General features: G+C 41.0%; 1 protein-coding gene across 1 annotated transcript; it reads left to right on the forward strand.

Annotated features, from left to right (window-relative positions):
- boc (BOC cell adhesion associated, oncogene regulated) lies at positions 1-22804 on the forward strand. Its single transcript, XM_027175316.2, has 19 exons — positions 1-266; positions 10762-10883; positions 11035-11322; positions 15694-15840; positions 16486-16629; positions 16841-17134; positions 17611-17883; positions 18026-18291; positions 18386-18551; positions 18638-18703; positions 19021-19239; positions 19391-19569; positions 19732-19831; positions 19935-20057; positions 20193-20375; positions 20535-20740; positions 20916-21004; positions 21187-21302; positions 21515-22804. The coding sequence occupies exons 2-19, from the start codon at positions 10778-10780 to the stop codon at positions 21640-21642; spliced, it is 3093 nt and encodes a 1030-aa protein (XP_027031117.1). The 5' UTR covers positions 1-266; positions 10762-10777; the 3' UTR covers positions 21643-22804.
- Positions 22805-23323: the final 519 nt, after the last annotated feature.

The raw sequence follows: 23323 nt of genomic DNA on the forward strand, positions 1-23323 counted from the left end.
GAGCCAAAGGGAGAATTGTGAGAGAGCTCAGTCATCCAAAAACGGCCTTTCAATGGGACAAGTTTGGGGGAGCCGAAGAAAATGTCGGTCCCACCGCAGTAAATTACTAAACTAGCTCAGCGCTTTAGAGGGTGGGAAAAAGGCAAAGAAACAGTCTTGCTTCTTTTTTTGGGGGGTTTGGGATTAATTTCAGCACGACGTTGTTGGGAAAAACCTTCACACTCCATAGAGAAAAAACAGCTTCATCTTCAGCACTCGTTTTTTTGGTAAGTCGAAAACATTCACGCTGATGTTTTTAACTTAGCCGAGTGCTTCATAATTATTTTTTTCAACACCACCGCTCACTAGAAATGTGTCTAAAATGTCTCGAATGACGTTTCACCACTGAAACGTTGTGTTCGTGACAGAAATAGAAATAGAAATGAAGCTTTAAAGGTAAGAATTGTGTGTGTTGCTCTCGGATGAGGCGCTTGCTAAGCTAGCTAACACTTAACAGTTAACTTCGCCTCAGTGTTTTGTTTCGGTGCTCGCTTTAAAAACGCTTAATTTCCACCCGCGACATTATAAAACCATTGTATATGCACTATTTAATTTTTAGAAAATATTCTTATTTAAAAAAAAAAACCAATATTAAAACTTTTCCTCCAACAGTTAGTTGAAAGTTACTACGTGAGTGATGTGTTGCTGTGATGCTAAGCTCACTGGCTGCAGTGTAACGTTATATATACATCTTTATGGCCTTTCTGTATGTTATATACATCTGTATGGCTTTTCTGTATGTTATATACATCTGTATGGCTTTTCTGTATGTTATATACATCTGTATGGCTTTTCTGTATGTTATATACATCTGTATGGCTTTTCTGTATGTTATATACATCTGTATGGCTTTTTAAGTGTTTCTTTAATTCATTTAATGATTACAATTAGAGTTAAAAGTGAACAAAATAATGTAGTGTGGTATTGGCATTGGTACAGTTTTAGTGATGATACTTAACGATGTTTGTCAAAATAAAAAAAAAAATCCAGGCTTCAGTCCATATAAAAGGTATTTAAGGCTAAATATATAATATTAAATAAATCTAAATGGGTTTATTTACTTTGTAGTTATTATATTTTTTATGTGTAATAAGCAGTATTGTATGTTTTTGTTCTATTGTATTGGGAATGAAACATGTTGGCATCTTTATCCTTAAGATTTTTATTTTAATTTAGAATTTTATAAAGATGAAATACACATTTTTTTGGTGATGGTGTTAATTTAATACTTTGAAAACGTCACTCATATTAGCACCTTAAATCAATCCTGGAGTTACAATCCTCCTTGAAGCTGTTTATATTTTGTATTATTTTCAGTACAGTTACTGATGTATACAGTAGGAACATATAATTACACGAATACTGCGCTGATTAGTATAAAAGCTTATGTGGTTAATATATAAATTCAGAATATCGACATATTTTATATCTGTTATGTAAAATTAGTGCCTGTTGTTTACTGGAAATATTTATTGTATATTTAGCTGTTTCTTAGGTTTTCAATTTGATTTGTAGAAATGAGCATCATTTTTTGGGAATGTTAACCAAGTATTAATATAAATATATTAATATACGTACATACTAAACCTGTGAAGTAACATCTGTCCGTCCAGTCGACACTCTTGTTACTAGATACATTCTGTATTACTTGTCATACACATAGTGATTATTATATAGTAAGTAAATGATAATAATCTGAATAAAAGGCTGAAGGTTTAAACTAAGGTTTGAATATATTTACTAATAATATTGTTTTAAAGTTGGTTCATGTCTTTGACATGAAATGATTGATTCAGCTCCATGTCCCTGAATTGTATTTAATAAATATTTTCACGTTAGGGTATGTAACATATGCTGAATAACGAGCAGTCTAATTAGATTTCAGTGCCAATAAACCTCATCACTGTCTAGTTTTTGCAGGTACTAAATAATAAACATAGAAATGTTTGATATCCAGTGGTAATAACGTCTCTTCTCACAAAAAAGGCAACTTTTTTCCTTTAGGGCTTTGCTTTCTGAGACTTTAGGAGATATCATATGTACAGGATTGACTTTTAAGGATCGTTTTGTCATTTGGAACAAATCCCACTCTGACTGCTTCACCGAGTATTAAAAACATTCTTGTCAATAAAGGGAGCAGTAATGCTGTCAGTGCCCCAGTCGTTAAGATTCAGCTATTGTATTACAGACATGAAGAGAAGATATTCGATCACACCAAACTCAATTTGTGGGGAAAGGAAGAAAAAAACGTTGGCTACAGCGTTTTTGTTGATGATTGGCGGTCGGGTGGATCAAAGTTATTTTGTAATTGAATCCAGCCTGATTATGTTGTTGGCTGCTGTGGCATTCTGACCTTATTTGGCTAGGGCGTTATTTGGCAAAGGCCTATTAGCTGTGTGCAGATGTAGGCCCAGATTTTCATCGACATGCCCTCACAGCCCTGAATTCTTTTGGTGTAACAGGTATCTGGGGTGAGCAAGCTGGGCTGGGGATTTTGGGGAAGTTGATGGAGGCACATTAGAGAGAGGGATGAGGGTATTATGTTTCAGGGAGAGGTAGAATGATAAGGATATTGCCAAGAAGAAAGTACATGAAGCAAAAAAAGAGAAAAACAGCTTCAGTGTGAACTTATTTGTTCAGAACCTGTTTTAAAGGTCAAGGAGCTCATCATGTCACATCACAACTTTAATGCTAAGTGAGAGGAGACTGTAAAATTTGACATTTTGTTCCCCTCAAACTTTCTTACACGCTATGAAGAACCTTGATATCTCAGCACCATAGCGACTCTTCACCTACTTTAGGCTTGTTGTAATAATAATAGTAGTAATAATAATAGTAATTATAAGTCCAGCTCCACGGAAGAGCCTTAAGGATCCTCTTTTTCAGGAAGTAAAAAGCACCCTTCAGAGTTTGGGGGAGCGTGAAATCACGTTTTATAGACCTGTCCTTTCCCTCGGGTCACCTTCTGTTTCTGATTGAGAGCGCGTCGTGTTTCTGGCAGGGGAGGGTTTTTTTTTTGCGGTGCTAGCACTGCCTTTGGAAAGGTTTATTGTTTTCTTAAAGGGTGTAACTTCACTCTTAATTCACGAAAGGAACACAAAAAAAAGCTTCCTCGGGGTAGACTTTTATGTCCGCTTCAGCCGGTATGCTTATACAGTCATAACAGCCTGCAGGCAACAACTAGCGAGCTTGTGTGTGTGGTGGAGGAGATGCTCTCCAATCAGGATTATCTTCTCATACAGGAATGTAGAGCTTGTCACTTTGCTGTTGATAAATGCCCTCAATTTCTCTGGCTTATTTTTCTGATTGAATGTCAGTGTGTCATACGCTGGGTGATGGAACATCATCCGATTTCATCCGAGCCTGTTTCACCTGGGCTTTTACCTTCTTAACTTTTGAACTCCATAAGTTCAGATCCAGAATGACATTCAACACTCTCAAAGCTACATGAAGAGTTAGTTAAGGGGGTTATAACGATATAGTATTGATAATGTAGCATGGCATGACTTTTACGATTATGCCCTAATTTCACGTTTGACCATTAATCTATTTATGGACTTGGTTCCTGTATCTTGTAAATTAATATTTTTTTTTGCTTCTTATAAAATAGTGTGATCATGAGATATTTAAACGAAATTTTCAGCACAGAGATAGACCAAGTTTGAGCTGATGTTCTCCATGACCATGTGGACCATCTGTGACATGTTCTTTAAGAAGAACGATGTCGTGGTTTGGAGGCCATGTGGCAGAGCACTTATGTTTCTGTTTTGAGGCCCAGGAGGCACCGATTGGTTCTGTACAACATGTTGCATGCAGATTGGTGGAGGTGTGTCTACGTCGACCAAACCCCTTTCTGATTGGAGTAGAGAAAGAAAGATTTGTACACACTTTTTTGTACCTTGTAAGATTTTCTTTGAATGGCTGTCTATAGTTTGTTAAGGATATCTGCAGCATAACAGGCATCACAAGCTCGCTCTCTCTCATACACACACACACACACACACACACACGTTGTTGTTTGCACGAGTGCGTCTGGCACGGGGTCACGAGCCGGCTGATGAACTCCAGGCTCATAAGTAAGTAAGCTGTGTGTGTGTGAGTATGTAAGCGTGTGTCAGGACAAACAGCCTAGTCAACAGCATTTGTCAAGTAGATATTTGAACAGAGATTAAGGGCCGCTCGACGAGCCAAGAGAAACCGAGACACACTCCATTCACACACTCGCACTAACTCTCATTTACAGAGCAAACACTGTCAATATTGCCTTCACACACAAGCGCCGAACACACACATGACAACTCCTTTTAAGCATGGATAGAGGAAGTCACTTGCTTATGAATTTACACAATCTATGTACAAAATGTTGACGGTTAATGTCAGGGTTAAGGTTGAGGATAACAGTCCTTTCATAACCTAATTAATGATATCTAATGAAAACTAATATAATTTTTTTACCTATAATTTAAATATGAGATTATACAAACTATACCAGTGATTCTAGCTTTAATTTATTTTATCTGCATTTTGGTGCAAAACAATGCAGAGTCAGTCATCGTGATCTGATACACTGTCACTTTTCTGGCATTTTGCTTGCAAAAAGACTCAAGTAGCTGCAACCTTTATAATCTGAATGTAGCATCTGTCAAGAATTTTATTTAGGAGTCAGATATTACTAAAATGACCTAAGTAAAAAAGTTATTAAAGTGTTATCATGGACTTACACTAAAAGACAGGAAGTGCTAATTGGCTAAACAAACGGCATCAAATGGCGTAACTTATGAAGATCATTGTGGCTTGGCTTCCTGTCAGCATCTAAATGATGCTAAGCGGTCTAGCCTGTGGATGTGTTCAAGAACAATGTTTGAAAAATGTTTCAGAAACCCAACAGGACGGTGTGACATAGTTAAAACATTCTGTCTTGAAATCACTGAGAGTAATGAGTGACTGAAGAGAGTAATGCAGAAGCACATTGTCCCTGCAGTTTGTCTATTTCTCACACCTCCTCATCTGCTGCACAATCTACTCAAATTTTCATGCTAATAATACTCATAACACCATCGCTCTCTTCATCCTGTAGATTACCACCTAGTCTGAACATGCTGATGTGTCTGATGTAACCGAGTCTGACTCTTAAGTCCAGCGTTTGCATCAACGTTGTGCTGGATTTCCTGTTAATATGATGTTGAGTTAAATTGTCTTGTCATAAACTTTTTTGATTTAACACAGGAAGCTGATAGTTATCCTTGATTTAGAAATTGATTAAGTTTCTTATTTTATGGTAACCGTTCTGGTGATGACACAGAATCGGTGGCTTCTTGAATAAAGAAAATGCAGCATCAACTAACCAATTAGTGCCAGCATCATTAAACACATCAGATGTGTGTCAGTGTTAAAATAAGTAAAGCATTGCCCTTCCAACAATCTAGTTTTTCTTGTTGAGATCAACGTTGGCATGATGCCATGGTGTGTTCAGAAGCTCGGAGGCCACCGTATGATGTAGTAACTCTAAGTGTTTGTTTATTCAGTGGTTGGTTTTGACCTTGATGTGTCCACAAACCATGTGGTCATGGGTCCTGCAAGTGTTATAGAGGCCAGGAGTGTGTGTGTGTGTGTGCGTGTGTGTGCGCATGTGTATTCGTGTGTGTGCACGTGTGGGCTACCCCTCACATTCTGTTTTTAGACCACGCTTAAACGTCACGGCTGTTTGCTTTCCTCATTTGTCGTGTTTACTTCTCAAGCCACTCGCTAAAGCAACTGCACTTTATCACACCAACTGGTGCTTATAAAACAGTTTATGCACTCTTTATTACTATTGCATTACGCACTTTCCCCTCGCCTCTTTTCTTTTTTCTCTCCTTCTCCTTTCTGTAAGACTTATTGGTGTGCAGACAGGCAGTCTGAGGGCTTCGGGTTCCTGCTGAATAATGCGGAGAAATTGCTTTTGATTTAAAATTGGTTCCATTCACGATGATGAAGTAGTTTCCAGAATAGCAGGGGCCCCTCCAGCCATCCTTCCCTCTTTTTTCCCCCTCACCTGCATGCACTGTAGGGGTGTGTGTGTGTGTGTGTGTGTGTGTGTGTGTGTGTGTGTGTGTGTGTGTGTGTGTGTGAGCATGTGCTGATGCAGAGGATCACATATTTATGCTTACGAGAATTTTACAGCCTTGTGTGTCTGTGCTTGCTGCAGAAGTTTGGGATTTATTGTTGGAGACTTGACAACATGCCTAAGCCTAGTTCTCTCTCTCTGTGTGCGTGTGTGTGTGTGTGTGTGTGTGTGTGTGTGTGTGTGTGTGTGTGTGGACGTGTGGACGTGTGTTTTAAATTTAATGTCAGCTTGTAACCTAGTGCCTGTGGATGATTATTTTCCTTTGGATGATTAGCATTGTGGATTGTTTGACTTTAGGTTTGTAGATTCATAGAAGAACACGACTATACTGTATTTATGACTTACAGCACTAATCAAATTTATTTTAAAAACTCAATTAAAAAAAATCATTAACTGACCAAATTATTTAGTATATTGTGTTAGAGTTCAGATCTGAAAGGCCACCTGTAGCCATACTGAACCGTGAGGTCATGTGACCACGTCGCTGCCCGGATCCACTAATTACTGCATGCTTTGCTAATTGAAGCATCTACTATAAATTATGCAAATGCCCTCCTTCATCATTGATTAGAAATCCTGTACTTGGCTTGGTCTTTTGCTCGTTAATACCCTGAGAACTTCTGCATCTCATTAGGATTTTTTCCCTTTCCCTTGTCAGTGTGGGGGTTTAGGCTTTGCTGCTCATTAATACATTGGCGAGGAGGGGGGTTATCGAGGAGGGAGTATTGACCTCGTTAGTGGTGCTTTTGATGTTTCATTTCCAAGCTTGGGAGCGACTGATGTTTGCTAGAGTCCAGACAGCACCAATGAGAGTCTGCTGTGTTTCCACCTGCCATACAGCCTTTTGGCTCCATTAGGAACATTCCAGAAGTTATGTTTGGATCAATTGATGTGTGCTTCAGTGAACAGATTATCACATGGTGCACCAGTGGAGTCAGAGAACCAAATTCTAATGAATCTTTACACTACATGATTACTACATGACTATTCCAAATATCCTTTTTTTTGCCCTTATATTGACAAATATATTTTTATATTTTACACCCAGGCCCAAAATGGGCAAAATTAGACACAGATCTCTGATGTTAGTTAACCCTTAAAAATCCACACATCATGAACCACGGCCATGTTTCCGTATTGTTGAATAATCTGGATATTATATGATATAAATATTTTACATCGTTTGAGTGCTTTAACTTTTACATTTCTACTCTTAACGATATACACTTATATATCTGGAATAAAATGGAAAGAAATGCGTTTTATTTGTCAGCACAATAACACTGTTGTGGTTAAAAAGCATGTGGCTTGATACCACACAAGCTTTCCTCAGCATTTAGATTTATTTCGCAGCCATCAACCATTTCACATTGCTCCTTTGCGTGACGTCTCCGTTATTAAGCTGGATGTTTCATTAACCGTGTAAAAAACCCCCATCTCACATCCATCTCGACTCACCTCCACCCCCTCACTACCATGACCACTGCTCCCATCTCTCTAACACACTTGGTCATCGAGCCCCCGGCCCCTCCTTTGGTCCTTTCCTTTGACCATTGAGCCCATCAGCTCTTCCTCTGGCCCTTCAGAGAAGCGTCTCTCTTTTCACACTGGGGCCTTGGGGTTATTGTCCTCGCGCCGGCTCACTGCTTTACAATGACTCTCCACTCTATTAAGGTGCGTTCTGCCTGTTAGCGTCACCCCGAGCAACGGGCCTCCCGCATGGCAGCTATTCGGCCGGGCATTGTGGACTGCAAGCCCGCGCAGCCAGTTGAACCCAGCACTCCTCACACTTGACACCGCATGTGTTTATCTAAAGGAGGGGGGCACTTTGTGTTGTTTGGAGAATTTGCGATGCCTGTTGAAGGACATAAATGGGTAGCGAGAGAGAGAGAGAGAGAGAGAGAGAGAGAGAGAGAGAGAGAGAGAGAAGGCCGATAAATATTCAGCAGCTCAGCTCCCGAGAAGGAGCTAAGACACTAAGACGACCCCCTCCACCTTACCCCTTCCTCATCCTATTCCCTCATCCCTCGTTCTTCTTCTCCTCCCTCCGCACCAGAAAGCAGATGGAATGTGAACGGCGTGAGAGGCGCTCACAGCGTGCAGAGAGCCGGTTTATCCAATTAGCAGGGTTGTCAAAATGAATTTATTCACACAGGCAGCAGGGACAATAGTGCACTGAGTGGCCAGAGGGGAAAAAAAGGGCTCAGTGACAATGAAACTTTGTGAAGTGACTTTTACATGCTCTACACTCACTCATAAAAGACTGAGGTGGTGAGATGAGTGTATTGGAATGAAGTGTGTGTATGAAGTTTTGATGCTTGGGACAGGTGGTGTATCAAATTGACTCAGGACAGCTGTGTGTCCCTCAGTGTTGAAGTTTTCGACGTTCTACTCACAGGAGTACTGATAATTATAAAACTCTCACTATAATAAAGATGACATGAACTTAAATTCCTGATTCATTTACCATTGCTGACTTAATATCGGTAAACAAAATAGTTTCCGAGGCTTGTGCTCCTCGTATTAGGTCGTGAGTCGTATTATTAGAAAGAGTTTATTAACAAATAAATCAATAGAAGTCTGCAGTCACTGGACTTGTGTTGGTACAGGATTTCAATAGCTGCATTTTGTCACACCAGTGGAAAGAATGTTAATTGTAATCCAAGACCTGAACAGAGAGACAGAGGGGAGGAGCAGAGAAAGACTGAGAGAGGGGGATAGAGAAGGACAGAGACAGAGAGAGCCAGAGTTAAAGAAGAATAAAACATTAAACAGTGAGAGCGATAGAGTTGGGGCAGAATGAGAGACAGACACACATTATGAGAGACAGAGATGGAAGGACAGAGGGAGAGACAGAGACATGGGGGCACACAGAGAATGAGAGACGGACATTAAGAACAAGACATGGAGTAAGACTGACGTACAAATGAAAGACTGACAGCAAGAGACAGATATGGACCTGGGAGAGAGACAGAAAGTTAGAGAGCAACATAGAGAAGCAGTGTAGACGAAACGACACGTGTTTTTGGAGTAAAGAACTGCAACAAACGAATTAATCAATAAACAGACTGGCAGCTTTCACACAGCTGTCAGGACAAATGCAGATGTTTGTCCCGCTGCTGAGAGTGTTGACTGTTTAGTCAGATGGACAAGAGCTCTGCTTACTTGTTATGCTTCCCTCCTGGAGATGAAGTTTCAGTGTCAAGTCCTTTCTGCTTGCCTAAAGAGATACAAAAACAGTGGTGTGTGTGTGCGTGTGCGTGTGTGTGCGTGTGTGTGTGTGTGTGTGTGTGTGTGAGAGAGAGAGAGAGAGAGAGAGAGAGAGAAAGACAGAGAGAGAGGCTCACATAAATGAGAAAGATAAGCCTCTTGTTTAGGAAAAGCATGTTAACTGCAGTTTGCAGCTTTGTTCAGTCAGTGTGATGTTTTGGTTTTTTGGCAGTAGTAAGGAAAACATTTATTTATGGTCGATGCTAAAGTCTTTAAATACATCGCATTCTGTTTAGTGTGAGAAATTTAAACAGCAAACGACTGTAACTCAAACAGGTTCACGTCTCAAGGCACAAGCAGCAATATTTGGAGTCCTGAGGCCTTTTGTGTCATTAATCATTTACTGTAAAATTACAGACTGGTATGAAGACAGGAGTGAAAGAGAGAGAGAGAGAGGGAGAGAGAGAGAGAGATTGGCAATTTGGGAGCAATGGACCACCCTCCTCATCCTGACGGGAAGTTGTTAGTTTAACCTGACAGGAAAGAATTCGGGAAACTTGGCAGAGAGAGAGAGAGAGAGAGAGAGAGAGAGAGAGAGAGAGAGAGAAAAGCTCCTTCCTGCATTAACTGTTAATAGACTGACCATTACCACCACCACCCCCTTCTCTCTCTCTGTCTCTGTTTGTGCTGTGGATGAATAATGCAGCCTCTGTTTGGGCCTCTCTCTTTTTTCTCTCTCTCTCACCGGGCTTCTACCTGTATCAGTTACACCTGAATGAGGGGCGGCTCAGATTTCGGCTCCGCTATCCTGGCGCCCGCCTTAACATCATGGCGAGTGGGTGCGGGTGCACCGGTTATGTTCTCCCAAAATGAAAGAAAATCTCTCAAATTAAACTAATTCAATCTTGGACACGATTTCCTTTTTTCCCTAAAAGGTGGACGAGTGATAAATCCATTCCACTCTTTCTCACCCAGCAGACAAAAGCTGCTTCTTGGTTGCCCAGAAACCTGTTAAGGGTTAAAAAGTTTTAGCTAACAGTGTAATTATATGTAAATGTATGAAATAGCAAATTCTGAAACTAAAAGCCATCAAGTCAATGGACACCATTTCTTCTATGAGCTGTTGGGTTCTGTCACAAAAAGTCTGGCTAGCGTCTTTATTTTCTCTTGATATGTTTAATAACATTCGGTGACTGTGTTTTGCTAGTAGGAGACCTGAACGGCTACACATTTGTAGCCATATAACTCATACTGATACTCCCACGCTACTGATTTCTCTATTACTGACTGGGTTTGTTTGATTTTGTTTCTGACGGAAAGTATTTGTTACAATGCAAGTTTGATGTCCTGCTGTTCTGATTTTTAACAGTTTTCTGTCTTTCCTTCTCTCTCTCCCCGCATGGCAGAGGTGGTATATGGAAGATGTCGAGAATGGTGGACTGGATAGCGTGGCATCGGAGACTTCGGGTGCTTTGTGCTCTGTGTTCAGCTCTTCTTTGTTGTCTGCAGGTTGCTTCTGCTTTCACTGGTAAGCTTCCAACTTCATATCTACAGTTATATAAATCTCAAATCTGGAATTTTTAGTGGTCTCGTGTGAATTACAGAATTACAGTAAAACATCAAACCTCTACATTATCCAAACAGAAGTTGCATCTTAATTTCTTTTTCCTTCCGGCTAGACAACGATGTCCCAGTGTTCACAGAGGAGCCACTGTCCGTGGTGCAGAAGTTGGGGGGCAGCGTGACCCTGCGATGCAGTGCTCAACCCAGTCAGGCCCATATCAGCTGGCGTCTGAACGGCCGCAAGCTGTTCGCCAACGGTGACGAGGCAGAGCTGGGCGTGAAGATGCAGACGGACGCACTCTATATCCCCTCCCTCTCTAACAACACGCTGGGACGATACCAGTGTGTGGCCAGCACCAGTGCCGGATCACGAGCCAGCGTGCCTGCTAATGTCACTGCAGCCAGTGAGTACACAGTGTCTAAAACTCTGCACTGGGACATATTCTCTTTTTTCCCCCTATACACTCATGGGATGAAGAAACGTCTTTGTGAGTCTGTTGTGTAATCTTGCTTTGAAACACCTGTAGGAAATCTGATTGATACACACTGCACAACTGATATCTGTATAAATTACACAGCTGGCTGTTTTGGTTGTCTTGTACTATCCACACCTCACTGTAATACATACTGATTGTTATGTCCTTTATAATGATTTTTACAGGACCGTAACAACTTTTATAACTTGTCTAAACTCCTGGTAGTTTTCTGGAATGTAAAAGATGGCATCTTTTACATCTTTCCAGTTGCATGTATGCAGTCAGGATGGATTTAGATCTGAGATATATCTGAGATATAGTTACCCTCCCGTAATTACTTTACCCCTTCATCTAAAATCATCCCAGTAAAGCTTAATACTTATAAATAAAACCATACAGTCTTGTTTAGCTTTAGTTTAGTTTAGTTTAGTTGCAGTGTCTGTTTTTGAGAATGTGTGTGTTTGCAGCAGTGATGCAGTTTTAGTTCTGCAGGATTTTGGCTCTGGTGCTGGTGTTGGACAGTGATGGAGTCTGTAGTGGTTGTGTACAGTGGTGACGTGCCAGATTGTAGACTAGTGCTCTTAGTGCTGGTGTGTTTGTGGGAGAGTGAGAGAGAGTGTTTGTGTGTGTGCATATGTGCCACTGTGCTTGGGGCCAACATAGGCAGGGGTGTGTAATGTAACCTGTGTGTGGGTGAGACACGGGCCCATTAGTGCAGGGCCTCCTCCCTGTTCTCCACTGCATTCCTCTGGGTTGTGTGTATGTGCGTGTGTGTGTTTGGGGAGAGTTTTCTATTTCTCTATGCAGTGTGTGTGCATGTGCGCATGTGTGCGTGTGTGAGCTGGACATATGTATTTATGAAAAATGTTTCAACTGTGTACACACTTTGACTCTGCAGCTAGTTGAAACAGGAACCAGTATGATGAGTGTGATGAGGTCTTTGTCTCCATCCCGACCTCTGCAAATGAGACAAAAACACTTTCCATCATCTCCCCTTCTCTTCTCCACGTCTCCTCTCCAAGTATTTTATGGAGCGTTAAATTTCGCTCCACTCAAAGAGCACTTTCAGTCCCTTGTCTCTTTCTCCCCCTTCCCTGTTTTTCTTTTCTTTTTTTCCCCATTCCTTTTTTTTTTTATTTTTCTCCTTCTCCAGTTGCCTCCCTGGACTCTCTGTGCCTCTCTCTCTCTCTTCTCCCAGACTCCCATTTCCTGAAGCATAAAAAATGAGGAGGTAGGTTGTATGTGTATCAGATGTAAGTGATAAGGCCCCTCTCCCCTATGAATCAGGCTGACGGGGCTGCAGATGTGGAATTTTAGCCAGAGCTTAATTTAATAAAGACCCCTCTTCCATCATCCAGAGAGGGGAACAAGTCTTTTGGGTGTGTGTGTGTGTGTGTGTGTGTGTGTGTGTGTGTGTGTGTGTAGAGTCTTGCCTCCATATTTCACTTGTGTGGCTTTTTTTCTCATTTGTCTTTGCTCTGTGAAAAAGCTTGGCTCTGCCTGGTATCTGCCGCTGTAGGAATCCTGTCTGAGCTCACTCCCACCGGGGAGACGGCTGTGTTTTATTTCAACTTCTCCAATCAAATTCTTCTTGAGACAAGCAAGCCTCTCTCGCCTGTGAGCCAACACACACTCCTCTCACTCCATCTCACACACATCGGGCCCAAATTCATTCCTAGCTTGGATTATGATCACCCACTGAGTTGCTCATGCTTTTTTTCAGAAAGGAACTGCAGCTTCAAAATTTAATTCTATGCAAATTTGAAATGATACAGTAAATTCCAGAGAAGACATCAAAACGATTGTCTCAATGATTCCTTGGACCCGTCCTATGGGGCACCTGGGACCGAAGGTTTTTTCAGTTCCCCACTCACAGTCTGGTTTCATCAAGTTTTATTTCATTCTCTCATATCCAATCTCTCATAAATTGTCTATGGAGATTGTTGGTGTCTTTGGTGAGTGTATGCTGCTAGTACAGTTTGCTAATTTGCCATCGCTAATCTGCCATCAAAGCTAGTATGATATTACCAATATTAACTGATTAATGTTTTTAGTGAGTTAGCTTTATATATAGTTTCTACTGTTTCTTATCAGCACTAAAAAAAAGAACACTGGACAGGCCAAACTGTAAACTGTAGTGGTCGCTATGTGAGATACTACAAGCAACACAACTCATGCAACCTACACGGAATCTGAACTGTTTTTATCATGTCTCCATTACCTAGTAACACACGTACACACACTGCTCTGATGTGATGCAGACTGTAGCTGCTTTCTCTGAGTCAAATTTAATGGCATATTCCAGGCTTCCCAGAAGCAAGGGCACACACACACACACACACACACACACACACACACACACACACACACACACACAAACACACACACACACACACACACACACACACACACACACACACACACACACACACACACACACACACACACACACACACACACACACACACACACACATACTCACACACACACACACACAGAGGCTCCACAGCTCCCCACACAAGAATGATGAATACTAAGAAAGCCTGCAGCGTGTATGAAACGATTGCCAAGATGACTTGGAAGCAAAGCAGATCCATTTTCATAAATACCATTAATCCTGAGTGACTCCCAGCATCCACTGCTTCTCTGGCTTTCCAGGACACACACACACACACACACACAGACACACACACACACACACACACACACACACACACACACTCCAAGTGCACCTCGCACACACAATGCATGCATTCATCCTCTACGCACTTTGCCTTTGTCTGCTTTCTACAAATAGTGACTCGACAGGTACTCTGCACACTCGAAAATTGACTACTTCATCTAAAAAACATTCCACATCAAAAAAAAAAAAAACCAAAAAACATTCAACATCATAAATGATTCATTTTTTCCCCAAATGTACTTTAAAAAACATGCCTCTCCTTCTCTCTCTCTCTCTCTCTCTCTCTCTCTCTCTCTCTCTCTCTCTCTCTCTCTCTCTCTCTCTCTCTCTCTCTCTCTCTCTCTCTCTCTCTCTCTCTCTCTCTCTCTCTCTCTCTCTCTCTCTCTCTCTCTCTCTTGCCCTCCAGGTTCACCTGAGACTGATTCATGGGGGGGTACTGAAAGCAGGAATGTGTGTGTTTTGAAGCGTGGGGGTTGGTGCAGGAGGGGGTTAAAGGTGTGCTGGGTGGAATTCGGGAAGCAGGCAGGGGGGAGCTATAAAAAGGCCCTGATTGATTTAGCAAACGGAGCGTCACACCACCTTTCTCCAACTCCCCTCAGCCTGCACCCAGTCTGAACAAATCCTGGGATGCTCATCTCCTTTGGAATGGTGTGTGTGTGTGTGTGTGTGAGAGAGAGGGAGTGCGTGTGTGTACAAGCACTAGCAATTTATTATACCAAAGGTTTAGAACTCAAGTGTGTTAATTAATTTTGCACAACCATATACATAGATGCACTATCACCAAAATAAATGCATATTATAAGAGCTTTGAAAGGAAAACTAACTCCAACAACTGCTGAAGGAATCTCTACGAGCCGAGCACACAGCTAGTTCTGTTTCCGTTTTTTCCAGTCATGAGATATGTTTTGGACTCCAAACCTTACACAGTTCCACCCTGACTCATCATAGTTCTGCATGACTGAGAGACTTCAGAATTGCCAGAGAATGCAATAAAGCTTAATAAAAAACAAGCGTTCATATAACCTCAGAACAATGAAACCGGCCTGTTTCTGTTAGAGGAGAAATCAACAATATTGGAAAATTATTTGATTCTTAGAACGGGGAAAATATTTCTCTCTTGTTTACTAAAGGAAAACATTCACATGCACTTTTCTTTGGTTTGCTTTGGCTGAAACTCAAGAGGAAGGTCACCTTTGGCCTCTGACCTCATTTTAGCTCATGGGCAAATGAGAGGACAGAACAGACAGACTCCTTGGCTCTGTGTCTTAAGGCTATCGGGTGTCTACCCATATCCTACTAAAATCTCAAAATGACACGCAGTAACGCTCCAGTTTCTAATTCAGAGAATATAATTGTTTTGCTGCTTCAAGGAAGGCACACACTTGTACATTAATTTAGAATTTAATGAGATCTTATATGATGACTGGGGTTTATATGATGATGAATCTGGTTGGTCTATTTTAAGGTTGGTCAAAGTAAAGTTCTGTAGTGTGCTATAAACTTTTCAGTTTTTAGTTACCTTTTGTGTGTGTGTGTGTGTGTGTGTGTGTGTGTGTGTGTGTGTGTGTGTGTGTGTGTGTGTGTGTGTGTGTGTGTGTGTGTGTGTGTTTGAAAAGAGCTGCGAGACTTTGAACCTGATGACCAGCAGGAGATTGAGGTGGATGAAGGGAACACAGCAGTGATCGAGTGTCATCTACCCGAGAGCCAGCCCCAGGCTCAGGTCCGCTACAGCGTCAAGCAGGAATGGCTCGAAACATCTAAAGGTAAAGCCTTAAAAACCTCTGGAACTTTCATCAGCGTTCTCTCGTTCCGACCTCTCTCTATCAGTTTTCTTGTCTCAAGAACCTGATTTTGCAGGAATGCTGATGTTTTATCTGCACTCTCCTATGGCTTACAAGCAGATAAGCCACTTATCAGGAATATGTTGAAACAAGGGAATACTTTTGTTTAATTTTACTTCTCCAATCATTTATGGCATCTGTAAATCTTTCTCTCATTCCATGGATGGTTTGTTACCCTCTGGCCTGGCTTTGGCCTGTCTGTTAGCGAGTTCCATGTGCAGTCGGCTCTTTGGCGCCCCCTGGCGGGCTCATTTTCATGCGTTATTTTTATTAATTTTCTCTGTATTTTCTGAGAATAGATGACTTTTATTATTTAGCAACGTATTTTAAATTTTGTTTGATGTGGATTGTGTTCCAACAAGTACTTTATCTGGCCAAATGAATAACTATTTCTACATTTTTTAGTTATTTACTAAATTGTTTTACTTTTTAGTTACACATAAAAAAAAAATTTAGTCAGCCCCTAATCCACTATCAGTGGTTCGAACAGTAATGAACGCAATTTGTTTTTTGTTTGCTGAGTGTGTTGGTGTAGTGATAACCTTTGCCCCTTGTTTGTCACTATAGGGAATTACCTCATCATGCCATCAGGTAACCTGCAGATTGCCAACGCCACCCAGGAGGATGAAGGGCCTTACAAATGTGCTGCCTACAATCCGGTAACTCAGGAGATCAAGACGTCCACCTCTACCGACCGCCTGCGCATTCGCCGTGAGTTTAAATGCAAAAAACACTCCTGTTCCTACAACCGTTTACATATTACAGTTGAACCACTGTTACTGTTATGGACAATACATAAATATAAATAATAAAGATAAAAAGAAAAACAATTTAACACTTTCAAAGTAACGACTTAAATTAGTTTTCAACTAAATGGTCTAACTTCACACTTTGTAGTCACTAAGCCGTGTTACTTTTGCAGGTTCAACATCTGAGGCAGCGAAGATCATCTACCCGCCGGACTCCCGGGCAATGACTGTGCGTAAAGGTCATAGCCTGGTTCTGGAGTGTGTAGCGAGCGGCTCCCCGACTCCTCAGGTCACATGGGCAAAAGACGGTCGAGAACTAAGCCCTCAAAACAACACTCGCTTCCTGCTCAGCAACCTGCTGATTGATGCTGTGAGTGATGTCGACTCGGGCACATATGCCTGCCATGCCCACAATGGCATGGGCTCTCCTGGCACAGCGACTGTTCTCTATGATGTCCAAGTAATCGGTAAGTGCTCAGGGTATGTAGGGACAACTCAGTCTGTACATGCTGATGGGATACACAGTCTGCATTAGTTACGCATTTCATTCACTAATCAAAGAAAGACTATTTTTCATACTGAAAATATATTGCCTGGAGGAATATTGGCAGATATGTATGGATGAGTATTACTCCTGGACAGCATGTTGTATCTGTTTAATAACTGGTGCCATTTTGAAAGCTGAGAACAGTGCGTGTGTACGCCTGAGAAAAGATGAGGTGGTTTTTCTGGGCTCATCTCTTGCCAGATGTGTTCGATTAAACCAGCTCTACTGCTGGCCTAATGAGCGCTTGCTGTTTCATTAGCAACCAACCATCAAGTTCAAGATAAATAGAGCCGGAGAGTGAAAGAATAGAGCCAAAATGTAAAAATAGGTCTATAGCAAACACAGCTTTTTTTATTATCATTTTTATATTCATTACTTTCCTGTATCCTCTGTCAGAGCCACCTCAGGTGCGCATAGAGCTGCTGCATCAGGAGCCAGCATGGGGAGACACAGTAAGGTTTAGCTGTCAAGTTCAAGGAAATCCAGCACCCAGTGTGGTTTGGCTTCATAACGCTCAACCAATCACTCCATCATCACGTCATCGGTTCTCTTCACATATGCTGCGTGTCCTCAGCGTGGGCCCACAGGACGAGGGAGTCTACCAATGCATGGCCGAGAACTGGGTGGGCGGAGCCCAGGCTGCAACAAAACTCTTAACTTTGCCCGCTGGTATGTATCATTAAGTTTATAGTAAGATAAGTAAAATAGAATGGAATGAGTCACTTCAGGGTGTTAGAATGACCATCACTACTTTATTTTAACGTTATATTTTACTAAAGGATGGTTAAATCCACTCTTATCTTGCTCTCAGCACCCTCATGGCCGGGTCGACTGCCCCTCATTCGCCCGCTGAGCCCTGACCAGGTTTTGCGAGAACTGCCTCCTGCTCGGCCAGTGGCACCCAGCACAGAGCTTTTCATTGACTGTTCAGAGATCCCTAAGAATGTGTCACCGGCCGAGGCTCCGGTCATCCTCAGCCAGCCTCGCACAGGCACAGCTGACTACTATGAGCTCATCTGGGAGCCTCGTCACGATGGTGGGGCACCTGTACTAGAATATGTTGTCAAGTACAGAAAGGTAAAAGCACTTTTCACCTAATTAATGCTTTAAAGAAATGCAAACATGTCCATGTCAGTTAACTCCATTTTTCTTATCTTGGACATTTTCTCAGGCTGGTGACTCTCTGAGTGAGTGGACCATAAAGAACATATCTGGTTTAGAGCAGAAGCTGGTCCTGGCCAAACTGCAGCCGGCCAGCTTGTATGAAGTTGAGATGGCAGCAAGGAATTGTGCTGGACTTGGTCAGCCTGCCATGATGACTTTCAGGACTGGCAAAGGTATTGCATCTTAACATATATTAGAAAGAACAAGTATGGAAGCCTTTTTTCAATCTAAATGTTCAACAATTCTGTTTGGTTTATAGTACGCAAGAATGTAGGTGGAGCAATAGAACGACCCAAAACACCTGTGTCTCCATCACGTCTGTCTCGTAAGTAGCTGAATTTAGTTGTTTGTACATTTTTTGCTTTTAAAAGTAGTGGGCATTGTGTTTTTAAGTTGTTTTAACAATAAGTAATTGAGTGTTAAATCTACAGTCTATTCTACTCCGTCTGTTTGATATTAACTTGGTTCTTTGTCTCTTAACCTCTTTTCAAACCTAACTCATACTAAGGACAACAGTAAGTGTGTTGTGTGTGTGCGCATGTATGTATTTGTGTATGCACTGTATGTGTATATACTATTTGCATGCATAAGAGTGGCACTGAATGCAAGCTTAAGTTTAACTCTCTCTTCATGTGCTTGTAGCCCCAGAAGCTCCAGACAGACCAACGGTAACCACAGCATCAGAGACTTCAGCTTACGTGACATGGATCCCCCGAGGGAACCGGGGCTTCCCCATTCAGTGCTTTCGAGTGGAGTTTAAGAAACTGAGGAAGGACGGAGGAGCCGGAGGCGAGTGGGAGGTAGCGGAAGACAACATCTCTCCATCACGCCTCTCTGTACAAATCAAAGGCCTGGAGAAAGGTATGCTTCATTATCAGCATTCTTATGTTTGTCTATAATTATTTATAAATATGAAATGCAGATTTTAAAAATCAGGTTAACATAAATAGCATAGCAACAAATTCGGTTTCAGACTTTAAGTTTAAGCAGCATGGTTGTTTATGTATTTCAGGGACCTCATATAAGTTCCGGGTTTTGGCGGTGAACGTGCTGGGAGCGAGTCCTCCAAGTGCCCCCTCCAAAGCCTACACAGTGATGGGCAGCAGCCAGATCAACCCCCGGCCAGTCGACGGACCCTACATCACCTACTCTGAAGCCATCAATGAGACCACCATTATCCTTAAGTGGACTGTGAGTAGCCACATTCTACACCATATGTCTGCAGACTATTAACAAGTCTTTACCTACATTTTAAATTAAAGGCCTTAAGTTTTAATTCTTCATCATTTCAGATCTTTTAGTTGTCATATAATTAACTTCAATTATTAAAGAAACAACTTTTTCTCTCCTTAGTACACACCAGTGAATAACACCCCCATCTATGGCTTCTACATCTATTACCGACCCACTGACAGTGACAATGACAGTGACTATAAGAGAGATGTTGTGGATGGTGAGTCATCTGTAAAGCTTAGTTTAATCTAAAAACTCATATTAGCCGACAGTGTGGCAGGTTTTTGGGGTGAATAGGTTAAACTTGTCCTGTGTTTTTCTAGGAGATCGATACTGGCACGCCATAACCAGCCTGCAGCCTGAAACAGCGTATGACATTAAGATGCAGTGTTTTAACGAGGGTGGTGTGAGTGAGTTTGGCAATGTGGTCATCTTAGAAACAAAAGGTGAGTTCCTAATGCTGTCTTTCTTTCTCTCTCCTTTTCATGACTTATTACACACATAAACACACAGCTTGTGATATACTCTTACACTTCCATTATCATTGCTGCTCTCTAAAGTTTTTTTATTTGGACTTCCAGCCCGACCCAATCAGAAGCACACAACTCCAGAGACTTCATCCCAAGGGCCAGATTGGGGAGGCCCAGTACCACGCCCCAGCGATTTACCATACCTTATAGTGGGAGTGGTGGTGCTCGGAGCCCTCGTTTTCATCATCGTAGCCTTCATTCCATTTTGTCTTTGGAGAGCCTGGGCCAAGCAGAGTGAGTGTGCCACTGATCAATTGTTCTTTATAGCTTAGTGGGAACATCTCCAAGCAGGGTACTCTATTTCCTTTAAGAAATAGAAGTATATTGTATGTTTATGTGATTTTTAGATATAGCTGAGCTCTTTTGTAAACTCTTCATGTGTTTGTATTTCAGAGCAAACAACAGATATGTGTTTTCCAGCTGTTTCTGCACCGCTGTCGTCCTGCCAGTACACTATGGTGCCGATGCAGGGCATGGCTTTAGTAGGGCATTGCCCTGTAGATTCCCACTTGTCCCCAGGGCATACTATGTATGCACCCAAAGGAGAGTACACCAGCAATGGGAAACATCTCACACACCGCCTTCCTGGACTACACCAGGTACACACTCAGCATGCACAAAGTGAAACATGAGTCACCTTAAAGCATGCTGGATTAGAAATGGAATGAAACACCCACTGAGGCCAGTGTGGATAAAAATGCTTTGAGATATTTCCTTAGCTGCATAAACGGCATACTTTTTTGCTAGACATGTGAAAATCTCTCTCTATTACAGGAGGATGCAGATTGTGAAATGGAAAATGGCACATTTTTGCCTCAAAGGCTTTCCAATGGACATGCCCATGCTTATCACTACTCTGTGGGGTAAGAATCATTAATGAAGCTAAGCTTTAGTGGTTCTGAGCCAGGCTTAGAACTGTAATTACACGAGGGTTTGTCACAGGCTCATCTTTGAATAATAAGTGCTTTGACTTTTTCAATTGCAACTCAGACAACTTACTAGCTGATTTAGATATCTACTAACGTAGTGTCTTGGCTGTCCGCAGTGTTCCAGGTCACGTGGAAGACGACGGCTGCTGTGAGCCAGATGACTCTACCATAGAGCTCCTAAGCCCTGATCATCCCGAAAACATGCAGGAGAACGATTCTACCCAGTGTTTAGGTTAGTGAACTAACATTATTATGTTCCAGTAGGTAGATTGACCGTAAAATTTCCTAAAGGTCTGAACTTGTGCATCTTGGGAAACACTGGCATCCTTGTACCGATCGTTCCTGGGATATGCTTCAGATCCACCACAGCACTGACCTTACTGAAGTAGGATGAATGGTCAATGATTATTGTTTTGTTATTGATGGCGGTTATATTTTCTCCAGACTTGTCACTGATATCATCATCAGACACCGTTGGCATGACGACGTCAATTGAAGATGCAACACAACAGGGAGTTGTCAAGATGAGCTGTGAAAGCCAGCTAGGCGAGCGAGTATTACACGATGGATGAAAAAAAAATAATTTAGGGGACTTAAAACAGAAAAACAACAAAAGACTAAAGAGAGACTGTATTTATTTTTGTATTAAAGATACTATATTTATATATTTATGCTCATGTAAATAGTTTGTTTTGTTGTATATATGGATTGTTTATATGAGAGTTAAGTGTATTACCGTGTTTGCTTTGTCACCACCAGGATAAAGGAAGTTCCTTGATAAACCTGTATTAGCTGTTTTGTTTATTGGAAATGTTAACACTATCATTCATGCCTTATTATTTAAAAAGAATCATTATGCTGTAAAGAATGCTTTAACATGAAGGTCTTGTCTTAAGACATTTATGAAATACTGTTTGAAAACATTATTTATCAGCATATATGTTTTTCACAGGTTATTTAGAAAAATTTCTGTTTCTGCCAAAAATTTTCACTACATGGAACATGAGAAACTCTGTTACTGGTGGTGCTCAGCTTCTTGGTCCAGTGTTCAAATGTTTTGTAGATATATCACTAAAATATGTATTTCATCATTAACAAAGTATTAACAAATGTACACAATGTATAAACACCTTGCCTTCAGTTATACTGACTACATGCTTTTAAGACGTGAATGCGAAACCTGGAATGAACACAACTACCTTCAGATACTGATTTTCAGATTTATGGAGCCATATATAAGCTTTTACTTCCAGTCTCATTTTGCTTTCCATTTGTCCAGTTTACTCGATCTGACCGATAAATAATCACATATGACCATTTTATAAACAAAAATAAGCTAAGGAGTTTGTACATACACAGTGGTGTATACACAGTACTGTACAAAAGTCAGACATCACACTTTAGTTCCTGTTGAAAGGTCATTTAGTACTTATTAAATATTTTGCAACAGTTAAATATCTTTATACATATTATACATATATACACATATTTTAATGAAAAGCATAGGCAAGAATCTTATATTTAGCTCCTTTAAATCTCCTAAAATTCTGAAAATCGTATTTACAGTTTCCACTAAACTGTACAAAGAGAAACACTACTGTATCAGTATTAGCCTTCACACAAAGTGCTGAACCATGAAAAGAAATGAAGGAAAACCTTTGAAAGTGTACCTGGCTGTTGTGGCTACATGACATACAGCATTGTTGCATGTAAATAAAGCGGAATAAATCTACAGTGAACGTGTCTTCATTTAATTTTCTCAACGGTGGACAACATTTTGGTCATGTCTCAAAAACTAAGAATTCTTCATTAAATTCTGAATGTTTTCATTAAAGAGACTTATGAATATTTAATATGCCAGCAAGACTTTCCTCTAAAAAGTTCTGAAGTTTCTGCTGTCAAGTACTTGAAGAAAATGTAGTTTTATTTGGCTGATGCTTTTAAATGCCAAACTCTTTCTTATCCCTCATGTAATTTTGTAACCTAATAATGTGCAGATTGAACATAGCACCACTAAGTAAAATATGCATGAATTATCCATGGTAATTGTTAGTGATGTTTTCTAGTATGCTTATCTCAATGCCAAGCTTATTGTATTGTAATTGCTAAAATAATTCCTAAATCAAATATTTTAATATCTAACTATGTGTGTGTGTGTGTGTGTGTGTGAGAGAGAGAGTGTATATATATATGAACAAAATACTTTTGCTTTGCACAAAAATGTTCACATTTATAGAAAAGTATCTGAACGCA

This window comes from Tachysurus fulvidraco, chromosome 25 (genome assembly GCF_022655615.1).
Source record: "Tachysurus fulvidraco isolate hzauxx_2018 chromosome 25, HZAU_PFXX_2.0, whole genome shotgun sequence".
In the NCBI taxonomy this organism is placed as follows: Eukaryota; Metazoa; Chordata; class Actinopteri; order Siluriformes; family Bagridae; genus Tachysurus; species Tachysurus fulvidraco.

What these genes read in the sequence shown, in the direction of transcription:
- boc (XM_027175316.2), top strand. Translation starts at nt 10,778, where the DNA reads ATGTCGAGAATGGTGGACTGGATAGCGTGGCATCGGAGACTTCGGGTG. An exon ending in TGCTAATGTCACTGCAGCCA is followed by an intron (nt 11,323 to 15,693) that starts GTGAGTACACAG and finishes GTGTTTGAAAAG; the next exon opens with AGCTGCGAGACTTTGAACCT. An exon ending in AATCAAAGGCCTGGAGAAAG is followed by an intron (nt 19,240 to 19,390) that starts GTATGCTTCATT and finishes TATGTATTTCAG; the next exon opens with GGACCTCATATAAGTTCCGG.